General features: G+C 50.5%; 1 protein-coding gene across 1 annotated transcript in view; it reads left to right on the top strand.

Annotated features, from left to right (window-relative positions):
- RAB20 (RAB20, member RAS oncogene family) overlaps positions 1-18,671 on the top strand; it is a 38,090-nt gene extending 19,419 nt beyond the window's left edge. Inside the window, exon 2 of the mRNA XM_003832084.4 lies at positions 17,541-18,671. Coding sequence (XP_003832132.1) covers positions 17,541-18,073 — 533 coding nt within the window. The 3' untranslated portion in view covers positions 18,074-18,671. The remainder of the gene's footprint in view (positions 1-17,540) is intronic.
- The last annotated feature ends 1,663 nt before the right edge of the window (positions 18,672-20,334 follow it).

Genomic DNA, 20,334 nt, shown 5'->3' with positions numbered 1-20,334 from the left:
AGTACCATGTGATAGGCTTGAAATTGGCTGAGAGGGTGGAGTTTCAATGTTCTGTCTGCACACCCATGGTAGCTATGTGCAGTGATAGATGTGTTAATTAGCTTAATAGGGTAACCATTTCATGATACATCAAAATATCATGTTGTACATCTTAAATATGTACAAATTTTGCTTGTCATTTATACCCCAGTAAAGCTGAGAATAAAATACAGCAAGTGTTCTGATTAAAAACAAAACTCGTCATCCTACACGTTGTGCACATGTACCCTAAAACTTAAAGTATAATAATAATAAAATTAAAACAAAACAAAACAAAAACAAAACCAACAAACACCCTTATTATTTGGTAGTTCCTTCCCCAGGCTGTTTGCACCCCGTTCCTGCTGATGGTGGCCACTGGTTACTGTCTCCGTGTGTGAGCATCTGGGGTCTCTGATTCCAGATGTGTGAAATGTGGACACAGTGGGGAGAAAGAAATGCAACTGTGAGTATGTGTATGTGTGCATGGCATGTACGTGCATGTATGTGAGTGTGTGTTTGTGTGGCTTGACACTCCGCCTGGCACTTGAAGTAAACTCACAGTCAGCTAGCCCTTAGGGAAGTCCCTGGAAGGAACACTGATTTGGTTAAAGGGATCAGATCCAGTTGGTGCAGGGACACTGAGGAAGCTGAGCCCCAGGCAGGCGAAGGGCTCTGGCCCAGAGAATTCCACTAATACCAAGATTAGGGCAGGCAGTTCCCTGCTAACCTGGCTGCTTTTCCTGGAAAATGAGAAGTCAGAAGGAATGGAGGAAGATTTAAATACTTTCCAAATTGACATTGTCACTGGAAATGTAGTGAATCTCACGTTAATGAGAAGATAAGAACGAGGTGAGCTTTCAGTGTGGCAGTTGTATTGCTATTGTGCCTGGGCTGATGACAATTTCTGGATTGTTTGAAGACACTTCGTTCCCATGTGCTAAAGCTGTTGGCCTATTGTTTACTAAGCCAGGCACTTTTCTACAGCAGTTGCAAAAGCACATTCTAAACCTAATTAATTCCAAATCTGATTAACTCTGGCCTGTTACCCTGTGCCACAGACCCAGGCAGGAGTGATGTTCTAAGGCCTGGGGGTCAGCTTTCACTGCTTGAGGAATCTGTTGCTGCGCCGTGACCGTGACCAGGTGGAGAGTATCAGAGGAAGGCAGGAGAGTGGTGAGGTGTGAAAAGATCAGTTGTCAGGTTTTACTTAGAGTGAGGGGTGGTCGGCTCTCACCTTGGGTTGATGAGAGGCTGAAGCGTGGCCATCTCCTCCTCGGCAAGGTCCTCGGGCTGGCAGCAGCAGAACCCAGGACCCAGTCAGGCCTCCTGAGCCAGATTCTGTACTTTAACCCGATGGCCAGGTAACTCCCATTCCAGGGGCATGGGCAGCTGCGCGGGGCTTGCTGTAGCCCAGCAGAGACCAGCTGTGAGGGTCGGGGCAGTGGAGAGCATGCTGTTCCAGCTCCTCGCCTTCTTTGTAGACACTATTTTGCGTGAGAGAGATACGTATATATTCCATATATAATGTGGAGGTTTTTATTGTGGTATAATATACATAACAAAATTTACTATTTTAACTTTTTTTTTTTTTTTTTTTGAGACGGAGTTTCACTCTCGTTGCCCAGGCTGGAGTGCAATGGCGCGATCGCAGCTCACTGCAACCTCCGCCTCCTGGGTTCAAGAGATTCTCCTGCCTCAGCCTCCCGAGTAGCTGGGATTAGAGGCACCCACCGCTCCGCCTGGCTAATTTTGTATTTTTAGTAGAGACAGGGTTTCACCATGCTGGCCAGGCTGGTCTCGAACTCCTGACCTCAGGTGATCCACCTGCCTCGGCCTCCCAAAGTGCTGGGATTACAGGCATGAGCCACTGCGCCCGGCCTCCCTGTTTAGATTTAAAAAGTTTTCTTAATATGATATTTATAATTCAGTCTTGACTTTGAAACAGGTTAAAATGTGCTTTGAAAAGAGCTGAAATAATTTTAGTTTTACTTTATTTGGAGACATTAGCAAATACCTGCACTTTTATTTGATAATCTCATTCTAAACATTCGTTATTACAGGACAACAGAGTATCTCTTGAAGGTAAAGGAGATTAGATGAGATATGCTGGCGTGTGCCAGTGTGTGTTTTAAAGCTAAGTCTGTTATATACGTGTATTTTTTGGGACTTGCCTGTTTCTGTTAATATCGGAGTGTTAAAGAACATCTCTTTGAGTAATTTGGTTTTGTCATTGAACTATTTTTAGTAAATTCATGTCTGAAGAGTGACGTGACTTGAGAACTAAGCTTCCTCTTGCTTTACATTCGTCATTTTTCCAGAAGCCACATAGTGGGCCACAGGTGGAACTCCTTTACCTGCAGTTAATGATGTGAGTGGTTCATGTGGCGTATGACACTTGCTTTATTTTTAGTTTATCCTTCAGATCATCAAGCAGAAACAACAGAAATGACACATGCAGATTTGGGTAAAAATGCATTGATGTGGCCGGGCGTGGTGGCTCATGCCTGTAATCCCAGCACCTTGGGAGGCTGAGGCGGGTGGATCACCTGAGGTCAGGAGTTCAAGACCAGCCTGGCCAACATGGTGATACCCCGTCTCTACTAAAAATACAAAAATTAGCCAGGCATGGTGGCGGGCGCCTGTAATCCCAGTTACTTGGGAGGCAGAGGCAAGAGAATTGCTTGAGCCCGGGAGGCAGAGGTTGCAGTGAGCCGAGATTGCACCATTGCACTCCAGCCTGGGCAACAAGAGTGAGACTCCATCTCAAAAAAAAAAAAACAACCCAAAAACAAAAACAAAAAACAAAAAATGCATTGATGTATGTTTAAAAGTGAAAAATCCATTTTCCTGGAATAATTCTCCTCTGCCTCATGTGTTGCAGTTCCGTTAATTGGAAATAGTTGTAGGTTTGGACTCTTTTCAAAAAGGAAACAAGCTTCATTTCGCGGGCAGGGGTTTGGATGGCTGTCGGTCAGTATTTGCCAAGCGGTCCTGGTAGTTGAGTCTCTGGATGTAGACAGTCATTAAGCAGGACTGCAATAGTGATTTTTATTTTATTACCAATATAAACCCTTGGACTTGCTAGACTAGAAAAGTAATCATCCTCCTTTATGTCATAAAGCACAGCTATGTTTTTGAATGCCCTTTAATTGTCATAGACTATTCAGAACAAAATTAAAGCAGCTATAAATGCAAGCAACTACATTGGATTACTGAATTTGAATTATTAGCTTATTTAAAAAATAAGGTCACCTAATCGCCTCCTTTCTTCCTGTGATTGATTAATTTGTCTTGAGGTTTTAGTTCTTTCTTCTGGCAGAAAAGCATTACTATTAGAGGGGTAGGGTTGTTGTCAACTCCCACAGTCATATCCGGCTGCTGGATGTTGGCTCAGAGTATTTTCTTGGTACAATTGAGCAGAGTTTTCATGAGATGTTTCCTGGATGGCGACAGGTGACCATTGTGGGGCTCTTGCCTGGCCAGGGACAGTGGAGGAAGCTTGGTCTCAGAGTAAGAATGTGAGGGAAATGCACAGCTGAGCACACAGGATGGTTCTTTCACGGTCTCGCCCCTGCTGCCTTGCTGGGAGGAAACAGCCGTCCCCAGGGAGCTGGTTTTCTGGGAGTGGATTCAGGCATTTTGCTCTTGATGCATATCTTGACTTTTGGGTTTGCTCAGCCCTTCTTTATTTCTTTTTCTTTTCTTTTCTTTCTTTTTTTTTTTTTTTTTGAGAGAAGATCTCACCCAGGCTGGAGTGCAGTGGTGTGATCATAGCTCACTACAACCTCTGCCTCCTGGGCTCAGGTGATCCTCCCACCCCAACCTACCCAGTAGCTGGGACCACAGGGATGCACCACCACACCCTGCTAATTTTTGTATTTTTTGGAGAGACAAAATCTCACCATGTTGCCCAGGCTGGTCTTGGACTCCTGAGCTCAAGCAATCCTCCCTCCTCTGCCTCCCAAAGTACTGGGATTACAGGCATGAGCCACCGTGCCTGGCCTATTTCTTTTAGATTAGGAAATACCAATAGTCTTTTTTCTTTTTCTTTTCTTTTTCTTTCTTTTTTTTTTTTTTTTTTTTTTTGAGACAAGGTCACGCTCTGTCACCCAGGCTGGAGTGCAGTGGCACAACCACGGCTCACTGCAGCCTTGACCTCCCAGGCTCAAGTGATCCTCCTGCCTCAGCCTCCCAAGTAGCTGGGCCTATAGGCGAACACCACCATGCCCACTGATTTTTGTATTTTCTGTAGAGATGCAGTTTTGCCATGTTGCCCAGATTGGTCTCAAACTCCTAGGCTGAAACGATCCGCCTGGCTTGGCCTTCATTCTTTTTTGTAACTCTTTTTTTCCTGATCCATCCTGGTGGAGGACCTGAAGCTGATAGTGTAGCATGGTTGTTGGGAGCAGGAGCCCTGGACTCTGCTTGCTGGAGTTCAAGGCCTGCCTCTGCCATTTGCTGCCCATGTGACCAGGGCCCGTGTGACTGGGGCCTGCATGCTTGTGTCATCTGGGCTGGGGGTGATGCACTGAGCCCCGCAGGGTCCTGGGAGCTGAACCGCTGAAGAGGCAATGCCTGCACATAGTGAGGGCTCAAGGGCGTCAGCTGTTTCTAAAAGCTGTTAATAGTGGCTGGACTCACTTTAGGAACCGGAATGTCATACCTCCCAAGTCAGCGCCTGGCCCTGTTCTTCTGCTTGATTGAGGATGCAGCTCCTTATGTCTAGGAGATGGTGTTGGTCCCACCCTGAGGTTGGTCTGTTTATGATGAGACACTTTCCTCTTTATGAGTTTAGTGGCAGCTTCCTCTTCAAGGCGCGGACAATTGATGGCTTCTTTGGCTGGACAAATCATTCGTTTTTCTTTGATATCTTTTTCAGTGGTTACTGCCTCTTTCTTCTCACATATCTGAAGAAGGACAATGAACTGGACAACTTCTTGTTGTGTAAATTGGGTTAGAGGGCATTGCTTATTCCTTATACTGGTGGCATTAGGTTGATGTAAAAACAGTAAAGCGGCCGGGCGTGGTAGCTCACGCCTGTAATCCCAGCACCGTGGGAGGCCAGTGTGGGAGGCCAGTGTGGGAGGCCAGTGTGGGAGGACTGCTGGAGCGCAGGAGTTCAAGACCAACCTGGGCAATAATAGTGAGACCCCATCTGTACCAAAAAAAAATAAAAATAAAAATAAAAATTACCCAGGCGTAGTGGCGTGAGCCTGTAGTCCCAGCTACTTGGGAGTCTAAGCAGAGGATTGTTTGAACCTGGGAGGTCACAGCTGCAATGAGCTACGATTGCACCGCTGCACTCCAGCCTGGGTGACAGAGCGAGACCCTGTCTCACACACAAAAAAAAACACTTGGACACAGGAAGGGGAACATCACATACCGGGGCCTGTTGTGGGGTGGGGGGAGTGGGGAGGGAAAGCATTAGGAGAAATACCTAATGAAAAGGATGAGTTAACGGGTGCAGCACACCAACATGGCACATGTATACATATGTAGCAAACCTGCACGTTGTGCACATGTACCCTAGAACTTAAAGTGTAATAAAAAAAATTCCCATAAAAAAAAAAGTACAAGTAAAATAAACATAAAAACAACCCCCCCCCCAAAAAAAAGCCATTTTAGATATTCCTGTGCATGTGATTTCTGTGAGCTGTGACTTGTTTCAGGAAGCGAGCAGTTCTGCTGACGGGCTTGGAGGTGGCCCTGCCTCCTCCTCTCTGAACTCTAGTTGTCTGAGTTCAGTGTTCTCCGGCCCATCCTCACTGACTTCTCCTTTAGTGGGGTTCACTGAAGTTCATCATCATCTTGATTCTTCCCCGGCTTTCCTCGGGGAGAGGAAGTGGGGAGGCAACGGAAGCAGAAGCTTCTCTTGGCTGCCTGACTCTCACATGGACCTTGCTGGGAGGAGATATCATTCTTCCTCACTTTCGGTGCCTGTCTAGGGGGAGGCCATCCACCTGCCGCCCAGTCCATGCTTTAGTAGGGGTCTGAGTCACCAAGTTCCACAAAGTGGGGGTGCTTCAAACAGCAGAAGCTCATCCTCTCCCCATCCTGGAGGTAGGGTCTGAACTGGCGTCGGCAGGGCCGTGCGCCTCGGGAGGCTCCAGGGAGAGGCTGTTCCCGCCACTCTCCAGCTCCTGACTGGTGCTGGCCGTCCTTGCCTGCGGAGCTGTGGCTCTCACCTCTGCCTCTGTTTCCCCATGGTCTCCTCCCCGGGGGTCTGCCTTCACATCATCTTTGCCCCTGTGTCTCTGGGTGTCTTCTCTAATAAGGACACCAGTTAGATTGGATTAAGGGTCTGCCGTACTCCATGTGGTCACATTTTAGCTAATCACTTCTGCAGAGACCCTGTTTCCAAATGAGGCCACATTCACGGGTGCCAGAGATGAAGACTTGAATGTATATTTTTGAACCCATAATAATACATTTATGATTCCATTTTTAAACAGAAAGTGGTGTTTCCTGCCCTCTGGTTCACCTTCAAGGAGAGCAATGAAATCCATTTCTGTGTTGGAAGGCCTTGCGCGGCCGGAGCTTCGGGTACTGCTGCTGGGCTGAGAGCATGGTGTGGTCCAGTGGGTGCTCAGAGGCGCTGGGCCAGCCACTGCGTGGAAGGCCTGGGCCCAGCGTGCCGGGTGTGTGCGGTGCTTCATGGCTGCCTGTGAAAAGTTAGTCACTGCACAGGCATTTGATGGAAGGGCCCAAGCTGTGAGGCACTCAGAGCAGGCAGGAGGAGGAGAGGTGGAATCTAGGGAATGGGTTCCAATCTCGCCAGTAGAGTCTCTGAGCCTTGACTTGTAGATCTGCGAAAATGGAAAACAGAGACTTCCCAGGGTGGTTTAAGGATCCATGAAGACGTGACCCACGAAGTGGTTGCATGAATTAGCCTCGTGTGTTATTTATTCGTTTCTGTAACTTCACGTCTCCTTCGTGCCTGTTCCAAGCAGCCCGTGAGTGTCTGCTGTGGTCCAGGAATCGTACCTGGTGTTCAGGGTGGGCTCGGGTTGGGGGTCTCCGGCTCTGAGCAGAGTCTGCTCTGTGCCATCCAGCACGGTAGCCACTGGCCACACGTGGCTTGGACTTAGAGATGTGGCTAGTTCTAGGTGAGATGTGTGCTTTTCAAAATGAGAAAGAATTCTGAATTTAAATTTCTCACTACATTCTCCATCTCTCTGCCAGTAAAAGATGTTCCTGGGCTGGGCGCGGTGGCTCAGGCCTGTAATCCCAGCACTTTAGAAGGGCGAAGCGGGGGGATCACTTGAGCTCAGGAGTTTGAGACCAGGCTGGGCAACTTAGTGAGACCTCATCTCTACTAAAAATTAAAAAATTAGCCAGGCGTGGTGGTACACGCCTGTAGTCCCACCTGCTTGGGAGGCTGAGGTGGGAGGATCACTTGAGCCCAGGAGGATGAGGTTGCAGTGAGCCATGATTGAGCCACTGCACTCCAGCCTGGGTGACAGAGCGAGACCCTGTCTCTGTTTCCACAAAAAAATGTTGCTGGATATGTCTTTTGCTCTTCATTTTGGAAATCATATTTTTCCTATTTTACTGTTTAGTTGCTGAACAGCTGGCAGGAGAGGACTTGTGCATTTATGATGAGGTCCAGTTTTGTGGAGTTCACACTCTTTTGAAGCCTGCTAGGAAGCCCCCTGGGGTGCACAGTAGAGGGTGTTCATATTGGATCAGCATTTGGAAAGATAACTGCCCGGGCAAGGAACCCTCAATGAAGAAGTGACCAGTTTGGGTCAAAGTGATCCTTGCAGTTTTCTGAAAAGCCCCTGTCATGCCACTTCCCCTGCCCTGGACATTTGTTTGGCTGAGGGGCAAGGCAGGGGTCGGGGCGTGGTCGGCACCCTTGACCGGCACACTCCTACATCACGGTGGCAGCACCTCTTTGTTTGTAGGGTCTCGGCCTCAGGGGACAGCCTGAAAATGGGGGAGCTGTACAGGCCTCTCTGGAGAGCCTCAGCTTTGCAGAGAGCCTCCATCCCAGGGAAGCAAGTGAGCAGTCCACGTGAATAAGGCAGCCAGGCTTCCCCAGAGAAACAGACCTGACAGAGGGTGTGTGAGCTCAGGCAAGGTTGCTTTGTTGCTGTGTGGGGGCTGAATTCCTTCGTCTCTGGAAGAGCTCAGTCTTTACTTCTCAGGCCATCAGCTGATTAGACGAGGCCTACCACATCACAGAGCGCTGTCTGCTTTCTCACATCCACTGATGTAAATGCTGATCCCACCTAAAAAACACCTTCCCAGCCATGTCCAGGCTAGTGCAGGACCAAACTGCTGGGCACCGGGGCCTGACCAGATACAGTTCCCCATCACGGTGGGTGGAGGCTGGCAAGCCCATTGGCTCTCTGGAGGCTTTGGTGCATGTGGGTTCTGGGGGGAGGGCCTGCCCACTGCGTGGGGCCCTTGCCTGCTAGCTCTCCACTTTCCACGTACTGGTGGGGGCAGGTGTGTCCAGCCAGGCCCTGTGCTGGCTCCAGGCAGCCCAGCTCCATTCATGCACCCAGGGACTCTTGTGGGCCTTCCTTACTGCACTAAAATCAACAAACAATTGAATACAGTGTTGGTTATAGTAGTCAATTATTTATTCTTTTCTAATGCTCCTGAGGGGATGGTTGCTTCCACATCCCATTCTCTCTTTTTGAGGTAGGGTCTTGCTCTGCTGCCCGGGCCTAGCGTGCAGTGGCACTATCACAGCTCACTGCAGCCCAACCTCCTGGGCTTAAGCGATCCTCCTGCCTCAGCCTCCTCAGAGTAGCTGGGACTACAGGCACATACCACCATACCCAGCTCATTTTAAAATTTTTTTTGTAGAGATAGGGACTCACTGTGTCACCCAGGCTGGTCTCAAACTCAGGGGCTCAAGGGATCCTCCCATATCAGCCTTCTGAAATGCTAGGATTACAGGTGTGAACCACTGTGCCTGGCCTCCACGCACCATTATTTAACCAAGTTCACTATCAGATAGTTTAAAAAAAACAAACCTAGAGGGAATGTAGATCATGCCTGTGGAGATGGTCCCATGACTCTCAACTTTAGCCAAAACTCATCAACTTTACAAAATAGAACTAGAATAACCTTTTGGCTCGGATTTGTGGATGCAGCCTGCAAACACCGGAGAAAGCATGTCGTGGTGTGTTTGAACAATCTCTGACGGGAAGTGCTCACAGCTCCTCTAGGCTGCGCTGCTGCTGGTGCCATTGCTGGAGTTGCTTATTTTGCTCCCATCTCTGGTCTGGGAATATGCACTTTTCCTTCCCTCAGGTTGTCACATCGATGTTTTGTGAGCTCCCTGCCAGGGGGCTGTCCGATCTGGCAAGGCAGAGAACTCATCTTAAAAGTTTCTGTTCTCCGCTGGGCACAGTGGCTCATGCCTGTGACCCCAGCACTTTGGGAGGCCAAGTTGGGAATATAGCATGAACCCAGGAGTTCAAGACCAGCCTGGGCAGCATAGTAAGTCCCCATCTCTACACAAACATAAAAGAAATTAGCTGGGTGTAGTGGTATGCACCTGTGGTCCCAGCTACTCGGGAGGCTGAGTTGGGAGGAACACTTAAGCCCAGAAGATGGAGGCTGCATTGAGCCATGATCGTACCACTGCACTTCAGCCTGGGTGACAGAGCAAGACTCTGTCTCAAAAAAATAATAATTAAATAAAATAGGCTGGGCGTGGTGCCTCGCACCTGTAATCCCAGCATTTTGGGAGTCCAAGGTGGGTGGATCACTTGAGGTCAGGAGTTTGAGACCAGCCTGGCCAACATGGTGAAACCCTGTCCCTACTAATAATACAAAAATTAGCTGGGCGTGGTGGTGTGTGCCTGTAATCCCAGCTACTAGGGAGGCTTAGGCAGGAGAATTGCTTGAACCCTGGACGTGGAGTTTGCAGTGAGCTGAGATTGCATCACTGCACTCCAACCTGGGCAACAGAGCAAGACTCTGTCTCAAGAAAAAGCAATTAAATAAATAATGAAAGTTCCTGTTGTCTCAGTGTTTGCATTTCCTGGTAGGGCTCACTTTTCAATGAATTGAAATACCAAGCTTTCTAATTCTTACATTTCAATAGCTGCCTTTTGATTTCCCACTTTCACTGGGTAAATTGCTGATTTTCACTCCCGGTGCACCTGGTATTCACCTGGGGAGCTTTTAAAGCTGATACAAATGCCAGCCCCACTCTTGACCCTGGCAGCTGGGTCAGGGTCTGAGCATCAGTATTTTTTAAGTCTCCCCACCCCATACTTAAGACGTGAGCCAAGGGTGTCTGTGGCTTCTGATGGCTATCTCAACCCACTCTCTTATTTAAACCAATAGTGAAAACGACACAACACTTGGGGTAGAAGCCTGGCTGTGTTTGGCTTTGGGAAGGCTGAAGAGTGAAATGGAAAGCACTTGGGCAGTTTTCGGTTCCGCAACAGTGAATCAGGATTACTGTGGGTGCTGACTTCCCTTCCCCTTCTGCCTGAACCCTGGGCCATGTCAGCTCCACTGATCTGGCAACATCCGGAGCACCCCCAGGACCAGGGAGAAGGTCATCATCTGAGAATAAGAAACGTAGAAGATTGGTCCACTGCAAAGGCGCCCAGTCGGCCCCAGGAGGTGGTGTGTAAATGGAGGGATGATGAGACCCGGGACATGGGCAGCCCTGGGACGGTGGCGTCCATCCTTAGGTTTGGGAGGAATCTCACGATTTATGGAACAAACACTTCTATTACAGGGCCTAATGTGCTGGGTGCAGCTCCAGCCAGTTTACCTGTATGCAGATTCTGCTTTCTCAGCCACCCTTTGGCAGGTGCGACCCACATTTTAGTGACGGGGAAACTGAGGTACCGCGTGTCTAAGTGACTTGCCCAAGGTCACACGGTGGGGATTTGAATGTAGTCTGTCTCTAGAGTGGGGGCTGTTTACCAGAACGCTCTGCAGTCCTTGCCCAGCGAATTAGCCGGCACTTCCAGGATAGTTCTCTGTGTAAAATTTGGAGCTCCTGGGAAGGTGGCTGCATTCTGCAAATGCCTGTGCTCTGTGGGATCACAGGGTGGAGGCAGGCTTTTCTCCTGCCCAGCAGCCCACCTCAAAGGGGCCCTAGGCCCCTTCCTCTGCTTCTGGGGGTGGTTAGACCAGACTCCCTGGGGTGCCTGTCGCCAGCGCGCTTCTCAGGGCTCCACCGCTGCTGTGTCTGTTGCCCACCTCCTTCTCCATCTGTGCCTCAGTTTCTCCTTCTGTAAAACATGGGAAAGGGAAGCCTGCACGAGCATAATAAACCCTGAGGACTCACACTGTGCTGGCCATGCTTCTTCCCATCGCTAATGCAGCGCTTCCTGTCCTTGATACGGGACGGGATCGTGGAAGTTAACAGCTCATTCCCTGCTATAAATTACGAAGTCCTGTTCTGGCTTCCATTTCTCTTGTTTAGACAGAACTTAAACCTCATAAAGTGAGTGGAATTAGCTCTTTAGGTGAACAGACACAGTTGCGTTTTTAGATCTGTAAATTCGAGAAACAAACCTGGTGGGACCTGCCTCCTGAGGGCCCTGTGTCTGTGTAGAGGTGGGGCGGGTGGGGCGGGTGGGACCTGCCTCCCCGGGGCCCTGTGTCTGTGTAGAGGTGGGGTGGTGGGACCTGCCTCCCCGGGGCCCTGTCTGCAGTGAGCAGGGCGTCTTCATTTCTGGCTGCGCTGAACTCACGGTTAAAGTCCTGGTCAGTTTTGCTGCATTTCAGTAGCTTGTCCAACAGCGTGGCTGATCAGACATTGGAGGCGTTCTTACAGATTCAGGTTTCCCTCACCACCAGGGGTAATTGACGTCTTCGTCTGTATGTGTTGGTGACATAAAGCTGAGCAGATCACTTACGGATTTGCTACATAGACGAGTAATAATTCCTGGACAAGTCGAACCTAGAGCCCCAGGCTCCGGTCACTCACCCATCCTCCCGTCTGCTTGGCCCGGAGACAGCCCAGGCAAAAAGGCGGGAGAGTCTGGCGGAAGGCTGGGCTCCTTCCTCAGGCTTGAACCCGTGCCCCCAGCCCTGATGATGTCAGGCCCGTGTTGGTAGTGGCCACACAGGCTCGGCAGCCTGGCTCCGTTCACCAGACCAGGGTTGGCAGCTCACTGACCCTTGGCTGCATTGGTTGAATTTGAACCAATTTGTGATTTTTCTCTTTTGCCCTGTTTCTGGGGCAGCCTGGGGCTCTGGCATCCCCAGAATTGGACCTGAGGCTGTTTATTTCTCCAGGAAAGTCCAAGTAAACCACCAGAACTCTCAGTGCTTTGGCTTCACGATTGGTACTGACGGACTCCGGTCTGGGGGAGAAGGCAATAGAGATAGAGATGCCTGATCCTGTTTCCAGGGAGAGGGACTTTGACGTACTCAGTTTAAGCCCATACTTGTAGACAGGAAATCAATATTCTGAGAGATACAGGGGCTGACATGTGTATGGGGTTGGCAGCAGGGGGCTGACGGCCCGGCTCAGAGGACATTCACAAACTTCCAGAAAACGCGTGAGGGTCCTTGGATTCAAATCTGTCAAAGCCAAGTGCAAAAGGTCAAGTTGTAGTGACACCATTTTATCTTCATTGTCTTATGTTCACTCTCATGCCTTACATACCAGAGCCCCTACTCAAATTCAATTAGGATTAAATTCAGAACTTCTGTTCCCTGCGGGACTGGCCCTTCTTGGTGTGGACAATGCACTCATTGAGAGCAGCCTGACTCTTCCATTAGCAATCCTAAAAGCTATACATTATCTCCAAAGCAGTATTTTAGAATTTCAAATATGAAAACTGCTTGCTTGTAAATTCTATAGCTGGGGCAACTGCATTTAATTGGTTTGCATTCATTAATGGGTAGATAACAGATTATAGGGTTCAAGCAACAATTCTTACTTTTTTCTGGCTAGCATTTGTGATTCTTCAGTTCCTATTTCCTTTCATTACTAAGATCTTTCCTTTTATATTATTATTTCCTTTTTTAGTTTTTTAAAGGCAAATCAGGCATTTTAATCTGGAATGGAAAACTATTTTAGGCATAGGCATCAACACGGTTCTCCCTTTGGCCCTAGTGAACTATGTAACAGAGACTTGAAAACCATTCTTCCAGGGTAGCTGGAGTGCCCCTGACTCCGCATTCCCATAGTCACACTCTTGTGAAATCTGGTGGGTAGAAGCTGAATGTAAAAACCTCATGATGCCTGGACTGTTATCTATGGGATTAGTGTCCCTGAAACAAAAGTCTTAGTACTGTGGTAATGACGAAGAAGCATTTTTCTTTTCTGGTTTTTTTTTCTTTTTTTGAGATGGAGTTTCACTCTTGCCCAGGCTGGAGTGCAGTGGCGCTATCTCAGCTCACCGCAACCTCCGCCTCCCAGGTTCAAGCAGTTCTCCTGCCTCAGCCTCCCAAGTAGCTGGGATTATAGGCACATGCCACCATGCCTGGCTAATTTTGTATTTTTAGTAGAGACGGGTTTTCTCTGCGTTGGTCAGGCTGGTCTCGAACTCCCGAACTCAGGTGATCCGCCCACCCCGGCGTCCCAAAGTGCTGGGATTCCAGGCATGAGTCTCCGGCCTTTTTCTTTTCTTTATTATTACCATTTTAAATTTATTTTAGAGATGGGGTCTCACTCTGTTGCTCAGGCTGGAGTGCAGTGGCATGATCATAGCTCATTGCATCCTCGAACTCCTTGGCTCAAGCAATCTTCCCTCCTCAGCCTCCCGAGTAGCTGGGACTACAGGCATGCGTCACCATGCCTGGCTAATTAAAGTGTGTGTGTGTGTGTGTGTGTGTGTGTGTGTGTGTGTGTGTGTGTGTGTGTATATATTTGTAGAGATAGGAGCCTTGCTATGCTGCCCAAGCTGGGCTCCAACTCCTGGCCTCAAGCAATCCTCCTGCCCTAGCCTGTTCTTTTTGAAGCTAATGCCTGCTGTATTGGGTTTTAAAGGCTTTTGATCATCATCTTCTGTAGTGGGAGAATGACTGTGGATTCCGGGGACACTGTCTGGTTTCTGCCTGCTGGGGTCCAGTCCAGCTTGACTGGAAACGGATTGACTTCTCAGTCTGAAGCTGACCCCTGGTAGGCGTGCGGAAGGGAGGAATGTTGCCCTTCAGGTGCTGAATTCCAGAGCCCAAGCTGCTTGCCAACAGGGTGGCTCTGTCGCCCAAACAACAGCATTCCCAGGCTGGCTTTTCCCAGAAGAGGGAGGTGACCCGGGTAGCTCTCGCACTTTGACCCTCAGACTGGCAGCAGGGCACATTCTTCTGACTCCTACCAGAGCTGGTCTGGGCTCAGCTCCCAGCTCGCTTTCCCTCCACATCCCCGAAGGGCACACTGTCGGCTTTGCTGAAGCGGGAGCTGGAGTCCACGCTCGGGGCCTGGGAGACCACAGTGGTCAGTAGACAGGTCTGTCTGGCTCTTCTCACAGGACATGAGTGTGTGTCTCTGTGGGCGCCTCTCTCCAGGGTTGCCCAAGGGGTGACCAGCCTGCCTCAAAATCCAGGCAGCATTGCCCAGCAAGGTTTGAGGACTTGGCGTCATCAGAATGTGTGGCCATTTCAGAAAGATTGGGGATGGGAATGCGATGAAATTTGGTTGTGCTTCTTGGCTATTTGGCTCTAAACAGTGGTTTATTGGCAAAGGACAGTCTGCCTTAGAGAGCCACATGTGTGCAGGTGTCATGCGTTCAGTCCATGCTCCAAAGCCCCACAGACCAAGGGTCCTTAACTTCATTTGTGTCAAGACCCCCTCGGCCCCCGAGGGGTATAAGTCCAGGACCCCTTCTCAGAACACTGTGCCCAAGTGCATGCAGTCACATACAAAGGTAACCAGCTGTCCTTAAGTACAGTCATCTAGAGCCTTTTAAAATTATGATTGATGTGTGGTTCATGGTCCACATATGAATGAATGAAGGCGTGGCAGGTCTGAAGGGTCGTGGGCATCACGCTGGAGTGTCTGAGGCATCTGGCATGCGGATGGAAGCACCTACTGGCCCTGTTGGTGATGAGTGCCCCTTACTGCCATTTCTGCAGTTTGCTGCCAATATTTGTGGTGAAAGGAAATGGTAAATTTCAGGTAGAGGGTGGTGAAAACAATGATGATGTTTTCTCCCTCATTCAAGGTCATGGACCCTGTGAATTTGGTTTATGACCCCAGTGGTTAAGAGCCCTTGCTAGTGGTCGACACTGTCCACACACTCAGGGGAAGTTGCCCTCAGAGTGACATGGGACCATTTATAATTTAGAAGCTGCCAGTGATGGGCCACTGTTGCATTTTGGTTTGCCTAAATGTGATCTTTAGAAAATTTTGAATTAGTTTTGAATGCTTAAAACTTGGGAGATTAAAATCCACATTGTTAGCTTCTTTTTAAAAAATCAGAACCAGGCTTGCTTCTCCCAGGCGAGGGATTGGAATGGGGCCTGGACACTCCCTGGGTGCCACCTCTCTCTGCGCCAGTGCCCCAGCAGCCTCATCCTTGTTCAGAGGCACTTGACCTTGCGTTCTGAGCTCGAGAGTGGAGGCCAGTGCTGTTAGTCAGTCGTTCCCAGCTCTCCCTCCTCTTGGTCTAAGGGCATGGCCCGGGAGGCCACACATGCCCCAGGGAGGAGGGGAGGAGCTGGCCTGCAGCAGGTGCTACGGGAGCTTCCAGGCCTGTCTGCAGAGGCTCCTTGGGATGGTGCTGAGCACAGGTCTCAGTCTCATTCCTCTTCGAAAGCGTGCCCCCGGCAGGTGTGGTCGGGAGCAGGTGCTTTGTGGTTGGAAGATCTCACTTGGGGTTTGCTTGTTGGTGATTGAAACAAATGCATCACCAGGAGCATCTGTGAAGCCCCTTCCTGCCAGCAGGGAGGGCCCATGCCATGCGCAGCCTGCTCGGTTCCTCGAGAGGCAGGTGGGGGCCAAGGTGCATGCTGCTGCCTCTCCCACAGCTGCTTCCTGAGAGCTCGTCCCCCCAGTGCGGCAGATGTGTCCAACGATGAAAAGCACGCCAAGGCCGGGAGGACATACCAGCAGGCGTGCTCGGCTCGGCCCTCCCTGCTGGGGGCTCTCACCTGCCGCGTGCACTGCACCTGTCCCAGGAACACCTGCCTTGGCCAGATCTGCTCCCCTGTGGGAGTCTGTCCTCCACATCTGAGTATGCAGAAAGCTTGTGCTACAGACAGGGGTTCAGAATTCTGCTGGAAAGTTCCTAGGTAGCCCTTGAGTGGACTGGCAGGGAGCCGCCTGCCGGTGGGGAGGTGAGCGGGCCCCCTTGGGGATCTGTGCACTGTTGGTGGGATAGAAAGGTGGTCCTGGGGCAGACGTCGGGAACAGAGCAGTACGGATGTGCAGGTGTTACCTGTGGGGAGTGTATTCTGACCCGGGTTGATTTGATTAGATGACTGCATTGTAAAAGTACGCAGAGCCCGGGACCTTTTAATCTTCCTTTTTAGCCATCAATTCGGGGGTCTCTGCGTTTAAATGTAGGACGGTGGCGGGTGTTCCAGTGCCCTGGCCCAGCCTCCCTCGAGCGCTGCTATGCCTGACTCCCCCACACTTGAGTCTCCTCGTGGAAAGTGTGTGTGCCCACATCGACCTTGTGAGGCTGAAGTGCTGAGGGCACGGGGAGAGCAGACGCCCACACTCCAGGCACTGCAGGGGTGCATGCCAGCTGGCCCTGTTCCCCGCCAGACCCAGTGACAGACAGCACCTTGTCAGTAGCCAATGTGTTGACGTTGAGCTGTGTCCCGAGGGTTTGATCTCGACCTGGAAATGTTTTGGGAGCAGGTTCCCGGCTTGCCTGCAATTGCCCGCACCTCTGTCTGTTTTAAACCTGGAGGGCAGGCGGGGCTGCGGCACCCACAAGAAGTGCGAATGCTGGGGCCTGGCTCCTCAGGGATTCCGATTCCAGCGAGGGAGGGGAGATGTCCACTGTGTCCTAAAAATATCGTGAGCACCGCAGGGTGCTGTGTGATTCTGGGCAGATAAGGGCAGGTGTGGTTTACAACCGCTGTTATGAACTCAGAAGCCCTCCCCGCAGCACCTCCTGGGCAGGGCAGCACAGGGCAGCTGGGAGCGCCCAGGGGGTGTAAAGGAGGAGGGTGAAGGGACATGGGCACACTTTGCTTCCGGAGTCTGCATTCCCGAGTCAGCTTCTATCTCAGCAAGGGCCTTGGCAGTCGCTGCTTTTTTCTGGACATCAGTTCTTGATTCCTTCCATCTCCAGCCATGGCTGGGGCCAGGACTCCTTTGGAGTTGGTGCTTGAAGGCAGGGAGGGCTGTGTGAATGCCTGAGGCCCGTTCTTCCTGAACATTCTTGGATTCTATTTCCCATCTAGTCTGGGCACCCAACAGCTTGTTTTCTCGAGGGGCTGCCTGCTCTGGGGATGGTGCCCATGGGTGGCACATTCTCCATCAACTATGTTTAAGCATTTCATCCTGTGTGTGTGTTGCCCTAAAAATAAACATCCCTGTGGGACGCTCCCTTGCAGTGTGGCTGGTGGCTATGTTCTGAGATGAGAGATAACCACTCTTTCTGTCCCTCTCTTCCCACCAGGGCGGGAGCAGTTCCACGGCCTGGGCTCCATGTACTGCCGGGGGGCGGCCGCCATCATCCTCACCTATGATGTGAATCACCGGCAGAGCCTGGTGGAGCTGGAGGACCGGTTCCTGGGCCTGACAGACACAGCCAGCAAAGACTGCCTCTTCGCCATCGTGGGGAACAAAGTGGACCTCACTGAGGAGGGGGCCTTGGCGGGCCAGGAGAAGGAAGAGTGCAGTCCCAATATGGACGCTGGGGACCGTGTCTCCCCAAGGGCACCGAAGCAGGTGCAGCTGGAGGATGCGGTGGCCCTTTATAAAAAGATCCTCAAGTACAAGATGCTGGATGAGCAGGATGTGCCGGCCGCTGAGCAAATGTGCTTTGAGACCAGCGCCAAGACCGGCTACAATGTGGACCTCCTGTTTGAGACCCTCTTTGACCTGGTGGTGCCAATGATCTTACAGCAGAGAGCTGAGAGGCCGTCACACACAGTGGATATATCCAGTCATAAGCCACCCAAGAGGACCAGATCTGGGTGTTGTGCCTGACTTTCAAGGGCCTCCTGGACTCAGACTGTGCATGTTGGGAAGGGGTCTGACCAGGCGAGCTGTGATCTGAAAGGAGCAAGGAACAGCAAGGAATTATTTTCCAGAATGACACCCGCAGCAGAATGTTGGAGTGGAAATGATGGCTGGCTATGAAGAGGAGGTCAACGTGTGCGGTCTCCTCGGTCTCTGTCAGAGGGGTGGGGAGGTGGGGAAACAGGAATCCTCTGCAAAGCCCAATCTGCAGAGTCGAGACCCCTGGTGCTCTCTGCCCCGCTGCCTGGCACTGGTCCTTTGCAGCCAGCCTCCAACAGCCCCCTTGCCCTTGCAGAGGCAGAAGCCTGCGTCTGCACCTGCACCTCTGACCGTTTCAGCACCCTGGGTTGTTACCACATCCTACAACTCTGACATTTCTTGCTCTCAAGCGTTTCTCTTCACTGTGAGTTGTCTTTGGTCCTCCCACTTGGTACTTGTATCTTGATGCTTTATAATCCTGACTCTCGACGTGTTCATTTATACAAAATCAGGAATAACTGTCTTTATACTGATTGCAGCAATGTTGGCTACATGTATTATTAAAGAGGATTTTTGGAAAAACTTAGGTATTGAGACTGAACTGACTTCATTTGCACCCCCAGTCCCAGGGACTCTCTGTGGGGTAGGGTGGGGGGCGCTGGGGAGATGGCTGCGAACTTGAGATACGTCTCTCTTTGTGCGGAAGCTCTGTGAAATCCTTACCAATTGCAGAATATTTAGATTGGCCCATCTGCCTAGTTTTCTTGATGACTTTAATTCCAATAATAGTAGCAAAGCTTAAAGCTCTGGTTCTGCTGAAGTCTGGGGCATCTGAGCACCCAGGTCTCTGAGTCAGAAACCCCCTTCGGGTCTGCTGCTGCTGGCCGTGGGGTGGCTGCTTTATTGGAAGATGTCAGACAGAGGTGCCAGGAGACAGCAGATTTGTTTTCCCAGAAATGTGACTGAACGAAAGCAGGCCGGGGTCGGGGCTGTTTGTTGGGAGGCAATGTGGGGCATATGGCACTGGGCAGTGTGTTTCATGAGTGCTGTTTTCTTTCTTTCTTTCTTTCTTTTTTGTGATAGGGTCTTGCTCTGTCACCAGGTTGAAGTGCAGTGGCGTGATCTTAGCTCACTGCAGACCGTACCTCCGGGTTCAAGCGATCCTCCCGACTCAGCCTCCCAACATGATGGGATTACAGGCACGTGCCACCATGCCCCAATAATTTTTTTTTTTTTTTGGTAGAGTTGGGGTTTTGCCATGTTGCCCAGGCTGGTCTCAAACCCTTGAACTCAAGCAATCCTCCCTACTCAGCCTCCCAACATGCTGGGATTACAGGGTGCTCTGTTTTCTGGGGAGCTGTTCATAATTTGCTGAAGGCCTGTGCTCTCCGGTTTCTGGGCTGCTGCAGGCCTAACTTCTCCGCTCCTGTGGAGTGAGTGCTTTCAGGCAAGGAAGGGAGCTTGAACCCCAGGAGGAAGCACTGAGGCAACCCCTGCGATTGCAGGTCCTCAGCTCCCCTGAGATGTGGTTTCGGAGTTTAAAACTTCAGTTTCGCAACAGCAGCCCATTGAGAAGTGAACGCAAATCAGCCTGACTCGTGACTTTTTATTGACTTGGTTGAATATACCACTGTAGGGACAGAAGTTATATTTATTTTCTATAATGTGTATCTTTGCTAGTGACCCATCTAGGAAATAGGCTAATCAAAGAGACCTTGGAATCTTTTTTTTTTTTTTTTTTTGAGACAGGGTCTCACTCTATTGCCCAGGCTGGAGTGCAGTAGCACAACCTCAGCTCACTCACTGCAGCCTCGAACTCCTGAACACGAGTGATCCACCCACCTCAGTCACCCGAGTAGCTGGGATGACGGGTGTGTGTCAGTATGCCTAGCTAATTTTTTATTTTTATTTTTTGTAGAGATGAGGTCTTGCTGTGTTTCCCAGGCTGGTCTGGAACTCCTGGGCTCACGTAATCCTCCTGCCTCAGCCTCCCGAAGTGCGGGGATCATAAGCATGAGCTCCGGCCCTGGCCAGAGTCTTTCTTTGAAGGCTGTGAAGGGAGAGAAAGTATCATATGGCACTGTTTTTGCAGTTGGTGCTTGAAGGCAGGGAGGGCTGTATGAATGCCTGAGGCCCGTTCTTCCTGAACATTCTTGGATTCGATTTCCCATCTGCTCCGGGCACCCAACAGCTTGTTTCCTCGAGGGGCCGCGTGCTCCGGGGATGGTGCCCATGGGTGGCACATTCTC

The sequence above is a fragment of the Pan paniscus genome, chromosome 14, assembly GCF_029289425.2.
Source record: "Pan paniscus chromosome 14, NHGRI_mPanPan1-v2.0_pri, whole genome shotgun sequence".
NCBI lineage: Eukaryota > Metazoa > Chordata > Mammalia > Primates > Hominidae > Pan > Pan paniscus.
This window is presented reverse-complemented; position numbering and strand designations above follow the sequence as displayed.